Source organism: Hibiscus syriacus, unplaced genomic scaffold, assembly GCF_006381635.1.
Source record: "Hibiscus syriacus cultivar Baekdansim isolate YM2019G1 unplaced genomic scaffold, ASM638163v2 tig00110933_pilon, whole genome shotgun sequence".
Classification (NCBI taxonomy): Eukaryota; Viridiplantae; Streptophyta; class Magnoliopsida; order Malvales; family Malvaceae; genus Hibiscus; species Hibiscus syriacus.
The window spans coordinates 969,075-981,678 of record NW_024062919.1 but is presented as its reverse complement, the minus strand read 5'-3'; the positions used below and the strand labels follow the sequence as shown (position 1 = coordinate 981,678).

The 12,604-nt window shown below is 33.8% G+C and overlaps 1 protein-coding gene, 1 long non-coding RNA gene and 1 pseudogene across 2 annotated transcripts; all 3 read right to left on the bottom strand.

Annotated features, from left to right (window-relative positions):
* LOC120147181 lies at positions 1 to 1,193 on the bottom strand. Its single transcript, XR_005518268.1, has 2 exons — positions 1,061 to 1,193; positions 1 to 1,022 (listed from the first exon to the last, which is right to left on the bottom strand). It is a non-coding gene; the product is annotated as an uncharacterized LOC120147181 (long non-coding RNA).
* An 807-nt stretch (positions 1,194 to 2,000) lies between these two features.
* Positions 2,001 to 5,682, bottom strand: LOC120147179 (phosphoinositide phospholipase C 2-like). Its single transcript, XM_039160620.1, has 9 exons — positions 5,321 to 5,682; positions 4,388 to 4,585; positions 4,138 to 4,273; positions 3,823 to 4,056; positions 3,502 to 3,722; positions 3,285 to 3,402; positions 2,884 to 3,027; positions 2,706 to 2,792; positions 2,001 to 2,603 (listed from the first exon to the last, which is right to left on the bottom strand). The coding sequence occupies exons 1-9, from the start codon at positions 5,614 to 5,616 to the stop codon at positions 2,304 to 2,306; spliced, it is 1,734 nt and encodes a 577-aa protein (XP_039016551.1). The 5' UTR covers positions 5,617 to 5,682; the 3' UTR covers positions 2,001 to 2,303.
* A 2,822-nt stretch (positions 5,683 to 8,504) lies between these two features.
* On the bottom strand, positions 8,505 to 12,604 carry LOC120147180 (annotated as a pseudogene).

Sequence of the window (12,604 nt, the reverse complement as noted above, 5' to 3'; positions counted from 1 at the left end):
AAAGGAAATGGGAAATTTCATTAGGGGAAAAGAAAAAGGTATTTAACCATACATGATAGATGCCTCTGTTGTACATAAAACCTAGTCGATCGGGTATTGGTATTGGATCAGCCATTCGAACTTGGAGCAACTAAATATCCCACTCGATTCTGAAACAAGAAAATCGAACATGATTATAAAGCCTATGCCTCATCCATTTGTATGCCACTACTCATTATTAACATACCTAAAGAACCAATGTGTTCGACTTGCGATCCAAGGAATGAGAGACCAGTAGGCAGTAACAACAGAATTGTGCATTCGTTCGCCATGGCTGCTTTACAACAACATCAGTGAATAAATCGAATAAATCGATCAGGGTTAACCCCTCCATTGACGGCTATTGCCATACCTTGTTTTGACACGAAGGACAGTTGTACCACCGTTCACATCAGTATTTACACCCAAGTTTGAGTAACATAGTCAAGCATTCCAACATCCACATCAGTATACCAAGAGTTTATTGAATTTCAGACTCTGCTCAATCAGCCTCCTTTCTTGTTTTTTTCTCCTTTTTTTTTGTTTTAGATCAAGTCATGGGCATTCATATATCATTCCCAATAAGACATAACCTTTTAGGGAAGAGACGATCATAAAGACAATTTCGATGAACACCTGTAAAATCTAGGGTACATGTGAAGAAAAGAGAGATGTCATAATATTGTACCTCTCATTCCGATTAAGTCGAGCTCCAAAGTAGAAAGCCACCGAGAGCAACCAACAATCACTATGCACCGCAACCAGCGAAAGCCAGTCTTTACCGTTTATCCCATCTCTTGCAAAATTTATGCCCAATGCCGGCTCAGGGAGCTCAGGTCAGGTGGAACTTCCTCGGCCGGTAAAGCTACCTCCCATGCCTCATTCGGATGTCAGTAAAGACACAGGTTCTCCTTGTCTGAACAACAACAAATTAAAATACTAAAAAGAGGATCCAAAAGCTGCATTCAAAATCACAAATTCTAGAGCCCATAGAAAGCAAAACTCTGAATCATTGCTTAACTCAGTCTCTATAAGAAAACACGGGACACAATTAAGGGAAATTCAGCTTCAAAATCGAAGCGTTTTCGAATCCCATCACATAACGACTACTCAGATAACTCCAAAATTAAATACCTCACAAGAAAAAAGAATTCCCATCTCAGTTAAATACCAGATCTTAATTAATTATATTTTACAGATTTAAATATTACAGAAAAATTTTATTTTCGGACAATAAATCAATTATCACAATAAAGTTAGATATTTGATTTCAGATAATATTATATATTTAAATTTATTTTATTTATATGGATAATAAATTCAGATAAATAAATTTGATATACGAGTTAATTCCAATCGAGCATCAAAATATACTATTAAAACTTAAAAAAACTGAAAACTATAAATAAGAATTCAGATAAACTACACTTTTAACATCTAAGCTATCATTTTTGTTTCATTTTAATACCTAAATTTTCATTTATTTCAAAATCATATCTAACGTTTACTTTTTATTTTGTTATAGTATCTCACTATTAAAAATTTAGCAGAACTGTTACATTATGACACTTTTTATGGGTAAATTATATCATTTGTCACTCAACTATCTTCTCACTTCTATTCTAGTCATTTAAGTTTATTTTTTAATTTAATTACTTAACTTTCAAATTACTATTAATTTAATCACTCAAACTTTCAAATTTATTTTTTTATTTTAATTATATACTAATAAAATAATAATAAAAATGTCATGTTACAAAATTATTAATAAAATAAATTAAAGTGATTAAAACATGAATAATTTGAAAACTGAGTAGTTAAATTAAAAAAATTAAAACTTAACCAAAATAGAGCAAGAAGATAGTTAAGTGATGAATGATGTAATTTACCCATAAAAATGACAAGTGCAACAATTCTATTAAGTTTTTAATGATAGATACTAAAATGAAACAATAATTCTAAAACAAATAAAAGTTTAGATACTAAAACAAAATAAAATTGATAGTTTAGATACTAAAGTATCCTAAATATATATAAGTCTTTGTATTATATCTAAGATTACAAATTAGACACAGCAATCATACAAGCAATACAGGAAAATAAACGCATTCGTGTCAGAAACATGTCTATATCTTACACTCGTATTCTACTCCACGGACTCGGAAAGACGCAAGTATACACGTGCAACATGTGGTAGATAAAGTAAACTGCACACAAGCTCACAATGCCATCAAACAAATTGAAGGTTGGTACAGAAATATGGACTGGTATTCGCCTTTAAGTGACTACGGATTGACGAATTCGAAGCGCATGAGGAGCTTCACGGAGTTGTATTTCTCACCTTTGCGGCTGTTAAGTGAAACAGCTCGGATACCACTTCTTAGCTCCGAAATCGGTAGGCATGTTTGGCCTCCAAAGTCATCCTTTTCGGACATGTCGTATTCGTGCACTTCGATACGGAGTATAGCTAGTTCCGGGACAGTTAGAGGGAATTCAAATTCCTCGTTCCAAGAAGGCACCCAATTGTCCTCTAATGCCTTGGTTTTCTTCATCACCGAATCTACCGGAACTCCGGCAATCCCCACCTGGATACGGATTAATCAAAATTTCGAGATGAAGATCTTTACTTTTAACACGGATCGGGTTCTATCAGAGATATTGTCGGATATGTAGGTTTATCGACTTACCCTTGCATAAAAGTCCGGAGGCGAATAAGCGTCGAAATGAGTGTGATGAAAATCATAATACCAGCCTTCCCCCATGTAAACAGTTACCTTCAGAAACCAATATACCAAATCAAGAAATCAGCACTTCAGGTTAAGAAAACCGAAGAACTCGAATCCCATGGCCATAAAAAACACTAACCTTCAAAATTTTCTTCACCGCTAACTTGACTCGCGGATCAAAGACGTCATTAGGGTTCAATAGGAACTCGGGTTTTTTCAAGTATCCACATCCGCCGTTGGCCTTAAACATTCCATGCATCAACCACAATGATCTTCCATAACCCTATCACAAACCGATAAGGAAATATAAGAATCTATTACGCGACGATGAAATCCGATTGTAGAATCAAGAACGAATCCTATAATCAGTCTAGGATAACGAATGGTGTGCTATTGATTTCTCGTTATCTGCACAACAAACTTGTATGCACACATCGTGCACTACAAGCAATCACTTCCTCACAAGGAAAAACCCGAGTTTTGCTCAGCTATGCTTAAAATGATCACAAATGAATAGAAGCGAGGGGAATGTGTATAAACCTGCATATTAAATGCGACCATTTGAGCGCCATGCATCCATCCGATTAATGGGTTGTAATTGGAAGAGTCGACGCGCGTACCCTTCGGATATACCCTAAGAATATTCCGCTGCGTAAATCTGTAGCAGTTGAAACATCAGAAAAGAAATTCGTAGCTTTATCTAATGACGAAGGATACTTTCTCGTAAATAGAATTTGCCAAATCTTTTATGAATTACCTGACAATTTCTTTTCCATGAGTAACTGCAGCCTTTTCAAGTTGTTGCTCACTCATGCTAAGACGTCTAACCTTATCGGGATCCACCCTTAGACATTCCTCTAATCCGCCCTTTGGCTTCCCGGCATGAATAGCGATTAAGCGTTTGTATTCTGGTGCTAAAGCATGCTGCGATTTATCTCCATCATCGGTATCTTCCTCATCTACTTCATCCAAGTCGTCCTGTCATATGAGATAAAACAATAAGTGAACTGTAAATTTTACAGTTACAGCTAGTAAACTAGATTTGAAGTAATGAACCACACTCGGGAACACCAGAGACCTTGTATTCTGCTTCGTTAAGGTCTGGAACTTCTTTTCCCCAAGTTTCTTCATCACGGACCTTACCCTTCTCCGACTCATTCTCTTTATCCTTAACTTCTTTGGCCTCAAGGTATTCCTTTGGTGGTTTTGTAGATATGATTATCCGCTTCTTCAATGATTCCGGAGACGGGAATTCTTTTAAGCATTCCGAGCCAGGCGAAAACAGGATGTCTCCGAATGTTTCAGTTACCATCTAGAAATCAACCACAGAAACGTAAGTTTATGGGAACATTAGCCATTTCAAATCCCATCATAAGCACCAAGAGACTCACACCTCGGCAACTTTACCCTGAAGATCCGGAGTAAGATGATCTTCTAGAGTTATAACAACCGGGTATTCCGATGCAACAAAAGCGTATTCCTTAATAGACCTCAGACACTTGATGAGTTCCACCGGAGTAGTCAGAGTTCTACATGATGTTATGACTTTCGGTTAAACGTTTATCGTCATTTCGTACAATGGACTATCCAATTCATGTTAACAGTTTAGAAGGGGAACGATTTGCGGATCAAGAGTTACGTACCTTCCATGAAGAACATCGACATTATTTTTCGTGGAATTCGGCCATATATCCAACTCTATCACTCTCACGCCTCTCTTAAGTGCATTTATGATGGGGACATCGCTGCAGTCGCTACTGAGTTGATTCCCGGTAAGATAGGAATTATGACCGGTATGTATGAAATAATGAGACAAAGGAGCATTCATATCATGGTGGACCTGAAAACAAAGAAACGAAAACGACATCAACAACAAATTCAAAGAGAAACACAAATCGAATAGACAAGTTCAAAAGTCTGATCGAATATTTTATTTTAGCTTGGAGTTAAGAATTTTCCAAGACATCGGCATCATCACGGGGCAATCATCAAAGCTATGAACCCAACAACACAATTCAGCCAATATACAGTAATTACTGAGATGAAACTTAGTGTTAGTTTCATTTAAATCCCATACAAAGATATCAGATTTTCCTCCCAAAAGTAATACCCAAATAGGAACAAAACACAAACATGTGTCAAAAACTTCTATTTTTCTCCCAAAATTTTCCCATAAACCAAACAGAAGCATGCGAGCTATCGAGCATAATCTAGCTAACTCATTCAGCTTGATTTTTAGCTTGAATCAAATTCGAGGTTTTAGAGTAAAACTAGATCGAACTCGATCCGAGCTTCTAGCCTAAAATTTCGAGTCAAACTCGAGATCATATACATCTTGAGGTCAGCTAGATTAAGTCCTACTCAAAAGTAGAAGGATAACAAGAAAAGTTCCTAATTTAAGTTAAGCCAATTTTTCCCAGCAACCAAACAAAAACATAAACCATCTAACTTTAAACCAATCCTAAAAAACTTCCTGCTTTACACCCTTTCTATAAAATTTTCCTAGCAACCAAACAAAACATAAATCATCTACAAGTAAACACAAATCAAAAAGAGATGGGAAAAGTTTTGATTACCCCAGAGAAGCAAGAGGAGGATTGATATCATCAAAGAGATACTTGAAAAAAGCTTCAAGATTTAAACCCTTTCTATGAAAATGCTTAACACTGTCAATAATCTTCTGAGCATCTTCTCTGGTTGCCTTATCTTCTTTCTGGACTTCAACTAAGAACCTTTGAAGTCCATCGGTGGACATTAATCCATTCTCGGAGTACCGTTCGAACACTCTCTTGATCTCCTCGGGTGCCTCTGAAACTGTGAGCCTGAACCTCCGCCGGAAGCAAAAGCAGACCCTGTAAGTTTGTTTGGACATTTGGGTTTCTGCTACAATTCCCAGAAATCTGATTCAATAAAACCAAAATCAAAAAATATAAATATGGGGAATTTATCATCGTTTCATCTCTACTTTTTCCCCGGGAAAAAGTAGGATGGATGATTGCGGGACCCATATATGAATGTGGGTCCCATTAAGACTCGTAGACCCCGTCGGACAGTTGGCATCGCGATGGATATTCTGGTAAGATTTCATCATGATCCTGTCGTATTTGATCGTCTAATCTAGTAGACTATTTGTATCTATCATAAGGTCAATGTGACAATTCTATAAAATTTTGGGTAAATATATATTTTGGTACTTGAACTTAGTTTAAAGGTTAAAATTTTCTTTGATCTAATTAGATATTTGAATTTGGTCTTGATATCTGTTTGAGATATATTCTAATTGAACGGTCGGTCGAAACCTCCAACAATCAGATATTGTATTCTTGGGACAACACTATGTGGAATGTTCAAGATTTTATTTTCCCCACCCTCTATTGAGTCTCGAGGAGCGCCTTAGAGGGAGAGGATATTGTTAAAAGATCGTGCATGAATGACGTAGAGTGCTTATTTTAATTTACCTCCAGATTTTAGGACATCACATGTTGACTCGATTAAAGATTTGACGATGACAATAACTAAATTGTTGAGTTGACAAAACTTGAAGGATGAATGACACATTCACAAAAATAAAAGAACAAAGTGGGCGTATGGATGGAATTCCCAAGTTTAGATACTTAATTACACTAATAAGTCAAATTCAATTATCTAATTGGATAAAAAAATATTAAATTGAACTTTAAAGCTAAATTAAGGTACCCGATTGAAAAGAAAAAAAAAATTAATTATCAAATTAAACATTAAAATCAAATTTAGATATATAAATATATATTTACCCTAATTTTTATTTATATAATAATAATTCTGTAAACCCCCTTATTGTGCTAAAATTTGAGCTTTAATTATTTATTTTAATTTGACATTATTTGATTTTTTATTTATATAATACTACTAGTATGTTCAAATTGATAATAATTGTTGTAGTTAAAGGGATGATGTGAAATTCTTTTATTATTACTTTAACGATACAAATTAATAATACTATAATTTAATACAAATAACATCATAAAAGTGAATAACTAAATTATGTCAAATTAAAATCAAAAGATTAAATCTCAATTTTCAGTATAATAGAGCATTAAAACCCAATTATACCTATAATAGTTCATTATTATATTTATTTATTTATTTATATTGTCAATTTCAATGAGGGCTGTAGATGTGCATTATTTGTTCAAAAAGTATACTTTGTTTTGTTTTTTTTAAAGAAAAAATTCTTTTGAAATGTTTTAATGGATGATTATGTCCAATGCCATTGTTATAGGCCGGTAACTGAATTACCTTTTTTCCCTCTTTTTAAAATATATAATAGTAAAATTAGTTTTTAATATTATTATTATTTTTATATATTTTAAAGTATTTTCAACCTCAAACCCAATGTTAACAAAATTAACTTAAAAGTAAAATAAAAATATTTAAATTTTATTTTACTTTAAATACTTAAATTATTTTAATCAAAATAAGCATTTTTTTTTTGCAAAATTAAGATTGAGATTATAGAAAACATATATGGGTAAAAATGAATATTAATAAAATATTGAAAATTTTTATTAGGGCAAAGTACATAAATAGTCATTCAGTTATATGACGTTGTTTTGTTTAGTCCATCAACTAATTAAATTATAAAATAATCCCCCAACAATAGGACACTACTTTATCGAGTCCCTTGACTATTAAAAGTTACAAAATGGTCACATGACTATTCATATATTCTAAACTTGTCATTTTCAGTTAAAAATTTGACAGATGTATGAGCTGAATATTAATTTGTTGACTAGATATGATAAAATTTAATCCCAGAACCAGTTGAGCTGTATTTTGTGGATCGATTCTCCATTTACATAATGTTGTCAAGTTAGTGCTTAAAAGCAATGACAATGCCAATATACTTTATTAAAATATGATTTTATCATATCACGGTCAGCTGGTTAACGTCCAGCTCAAACGATTGTCAATTTTTTAAAGGAAAATGATAAGTTTGAAATATATGAATAGTAAGTTGATTATTTTGTAACTTTTAATAGTTGAGAGATTCAACAAAACAACACCTATAATCGAAGGATCATTTTGTAATATTTAATAATTGAAGAACTCAACAAAATAATACTCTATAAACGATTGTATACTTTATCCTTTTCATTATTATGTCTTTTTAAAAGTGTAAAGATATAATAAGGAACGAGAGAATTAAATATTTTTATTATACTTGTACAATATATATACTTATTATGTGGTTCTTTACTTCTTTTAGATATGTTATTTTCTTGTTGTTTTATCAAAGAACATTTTGGATGTTTCATGAACTGGACTAGCTGGACAGCTTTGGAGTTGGTTTAATGTTATTAATTAAATCATTAATGGCTCTTAAAAATAATGATTGAAAAGGTAAATTGGTAATTTACATTTTGGAAATCGTATTGATTATGTTGGACCACTTCACATTTACTTCTTGATTATGTTGGACCACTTCACAACTACTTCTTGGGGAAGCAAGACAAAGGAATTAAAAACTTTGAATAATCTTTGAAAGAAAGAAAAAATGATTATGTGAATGGAATTTGGAACCACGTGTAATGGCATGTGATCTTGGATGACGGGGTGCGACTAAATTTTAATTTTAAAATTTTAAATAATAAATAAGATTGTGGAGTTTAAATTTTAAACAAATTGTGTATAAAAAAATTTGTAATGAAGTGTGAAATTTCTTATTTTGCTTAAAAAGGAACGTGGGACATTTCATAACTTTTCTCATCTGATTACAATAGCTTTTACATACATACATATATATACAAGCATACATACATATGCATTAATCTCATTGTGGTGCAACGCAAAGGGTTAAACAAGTAATGAATTGATCGTGGTGGATTGGTAATTCTACACTATTTCTTCGAACTCAAAGAACATTAGGAGCCTTACATTTTCATATTTCACTCCCTTCCTATCATGCAGTGGGACGGACCGGATCCCGGTCTTTAGCTCCGGTATCGGCAAACATGTTTGGCCACCGAAATCGTCTTTCTCGTGCAAGTCGTATTCCCGTACTTCGATCCGGAGCAGTGCCAATTCTGGAACGGTCAACGGAAATGTGAATTCTTCATCCCATACCGGAATCCAATCATCTTCAATGACCTTTGTTTTCCTTTTAGCTTCATCTGCTGGCACTCCCGCAATGTATATCTGCCATTGTCAATGAGCAAAGAATCCTTCACATGAAAATATTAAAAATAACATATTTATAAAAGACACGTATTCATATCCGAGACACGCTAATTTGAACAAAATTATTGTCAAACCTTTGTGTAGAAGTCTGGAGGAGAGTATGTGTCAAAATGTGTGTGGCTAAAGTCCATTCGCCATCCATCCCCCATATATATTTTCACCTGTTGAATTGCAAAATATTTTTCTACGTTATTTCGATTCTTCGTTCACTTAAAACTGATATCAATGTCCAACATGAATTCAGATATAAGTACGAAGACATAATCTTTTAAATGCATTATATAAAAGAAAATTATAAACATAGTCGTATTAGACACATACTATATCCGACACATGAAGCTCGAATTAGGAGCATATTTTTTCACCTTTAACATTTTTTTCACTGGAAAAGTTGCTTTGGGGTCAATTAACTGATCAGATGATCGAGTCAAATACTCAGGTTTCATCACATATCCACATCCTCCATTGGCTCTAAACATGCCATGCATCACCCACAGATGTTTTCCGTATCCCTGATAAAAGGACATCATATGCAGTTATTAGATACATTATTTACTAGGCTCCGTGATCCAGATTAACTTACTTTAACTCGAAAATACTTGGATTAAATGTACTTATCCAACACATATTCAAACATGAATACGAAGATATATCACTCGAAAGGCTAACCTGAATGTTAAATGCAACCATTGAGCTCCATGCATCCATCCGATGGTTGGTTTGTAATTTGACGAGGTAAAACGAGTACCCTTCGGATAGATTCGCAGGATATTTTTCTGCGTAAACCTGAAAAAACATGTTACTAGGAGTCGAATAGAGTGTCGGATATGAATATGCATTAACACAAATATGTATAACTTAAAAATAATGCATTTGAAGAATTATATCTCCGTACTCATCCGAAAATGTGTAAGATAAGGATATTTCAACGAAAATAAAGAAAAAGAAATGCATAGAATTTGAAGGGTACCTTACAACATGAAGTCCAAGAGATCCGGCAGCCTTTTCGAGCTGCTGTTCGCTTATACTAAGACGTTGAACCTTATCAGGATCAACTTTTAATGCTTCTTTTAAGCCACCCCTTGGCTTTCCTGCACTGATAGTTATTAGGCGTTTGTACTTGACTACCCCGGCTTGGACTGATTTGATGTCTTCATCTTCTTCCTCGCTTTCACTCTGCAAATATCCGAATCCATAATATCTAAATCCAAAAAGAAGCTCAGATATCTGAAAACATCCGAATTCATAGTGTCTATTGCCATCCCAAGGGAAAACTTTGAAAAAAAATGAACAATCTTGTGTCACTTGTAGCCATGCCAAATACTCAAACTGGAATCCCAACAACATAGTAATTTTCTGCTTACCCCCTTCTGAGTCATTTGTTTCCCTTGGGGAATTCTCTTCGTCGGAGTCTTTCGACCGAGAATCTAGATATTCTTTAGGTGGTTTTGTCGAAATCATGATTCGGTATTTCAACGATTCCGGTGAAGGGAACTCGGTTAAGCAATCTGTGTCCGGATAGTTCAATAGACTTTCAAATGTTTGATTGATCATCTACAAGATTTTCGAAATTATTTCCAATCATTGTGGAGGAAAAAGAAACTCGAAAGGGAAAACAAGACAAATGAAGAACTAACCTCAGCAGCTTTAGCTTGCAATTCTGGTGTAAGATGGTCTTCCAATGTTATAACAACTGGATAAGGGGAACTAACAAAAGCATACTCTCTAATGGATACCAAACATTGGATAAGTGACACTGGACTTGTCAAGGTCCTATAATTCCATAAACAAAAGATGCTGTTAGAGAAATTCCGATATACAATTACAGTAGACTTATCTAAAGATCGAGTTATCTGTTCAAGCTCGAATGCCTATCGGATATTTGAGAGAATTTGGAATAAACTCAAGCCATAGATTATGAATTTTATGTACTACGTGCTATCGTTTCAAACAAAATCCTTCTAGAGATTGAACCCAGAGTTTATCTTAGTTCAAATATCACCCTTAGATGGTGAGTGGTGACACTTAGTAGGTTTGAGATTTAACTCAGAGCATCTATGATCTCTAGTATGAATGTTGGATATACATATATTCTAATTTCCTACTGTTAATAGTTTTACAGTAGGTGTAAGTAGATTCTAACCTATATATATATAATACATTATTCTTAAGGGGATATTCGGTTCGATTTTTCAATAAAATACGAACTAAAATGTACTTTGCGAATTTTTAAAAATTGAAACTAAATCGAATGATATGAAAACTGTGGTTTTTGATTCGGTTTGATTTTGTTCAGTTTGATTTTACGATTTAAATTCATAAAAAGATATTATTAGTTTTAAGATTTTATTTATTTAAATTTGTCTTATAACAAATTCAAAATAAATTTGTTTTGGATATTTTTTTTCTTTTTCTAATTTGGTTTGATTTGGAACAAACAGTTTCCATATGAAAGTTTGAATTGTATAATTATATTTTTAAACCGAACCACATAACTCGATTCATATCAGTTTTTCGATTTTCTCGATTTCGTTGGTCAGCTCTAATGATTATATATATATATCAAGAAAAATGAAGAATCTAGAAAAAGAGGATCGAAACATCTTTTATACTGAAATCTAATTCCTTTTAAAGAATAAAAAAAAGGGTGTTTGCAAATGATTGTTGAAAATACCTTCCATGAAGAACATAAATTTCAGTGTTCGAGGAACTAGGCCAAAGATCAAGTTCGATGACTCGAACACCACTTTGCAAAGCCTTGATAATTGGAACCTCACTACAATCACTGCTCAGTTGATTCCCAGTTAGATAGGAATTATGGCCAGTATATATGTAATAATGCGACAATGGAGCAGTCATATCATGGTGAACCTGGAAAATACAGATAAACGATAAACACTTCTTCAAATACATAAAAAACTTTTGAATAGGTGTATTCGACGTATATATTCAGACGAGCATATCAATATGGTTTCATTATTTTTTTTTTGATAATCAAGAACATGATATACATGATTCGAATTCAAATGTGAATATTAAACATGAATTTTCTAGATCTCTCTAAAACTTCTGTTATGTATTCATAAGGTCATTGAATAATCATATCCCAAATATGAATAGAATCGATATGCCAAACAAACAGATAAAAACAGCATAAAACACATCGACACAACGAAAGAAAAACGATCACCTGAGTTCGAATAGGGCCGTTGAGATCATCGGAAAACATGAAATAAAAGAAATCATCAAGGCTCAACGTGTTTCTCACAACTTTCGTCAAAGGGTGTCTCTTGCTCATAACCTGTTCGATGATATGCTGAGCATCGTCGACTCTCGTGTTAACGTCGTTTTGGTGCACGGCAAGGAACCGTCTGAGCTGATCTGCGCTCATATGGAGCGAGTCGTCCGTGAACAACTCAAACGCCTTGTTAACATCAGGGGGTGGCTTGACTTCGTTGATCTTGAACTTCCTGTTGAAGAAACTAAACAGCCGGTAATTGTAGCTTCCAATGCTAGAGCCCCCATTAATCTTCTCCTTTCCCTTCCCCGATCTCGGCTTCTCTTTTTTACGCTGAGATTTACTCGATTTTGGGATCTTCTCTTTGCATTTGGAGGTGGATTCCATGGAGATCAGATGGAGA

Bases quoted from the DNA above. Each gene is read 5' to 3' on its own strand.
- LOC120147179 (XM_039160620.1), bottom strand. From the start codon at position 5,616: ATGTCCAAACAAACTTACAGGGTCTGCTTTTGCTTCCGGCGGAGGTTC. The intron at 4,586-5,320 runs GTAATCAAAACT...TCTTTGTTTTCA, and splicing joins CCTCCTCTTGCTTCTCTGGG to GGTCCACCATGATATGAATG. The intron at 4,057-4,137 runs GTGTGAGTCTCT...GTTGATTTCTAG, and splicing joins TTCAGGGTAAAGTTGCCGAG to ATGGTAACTGAAACATTCGG.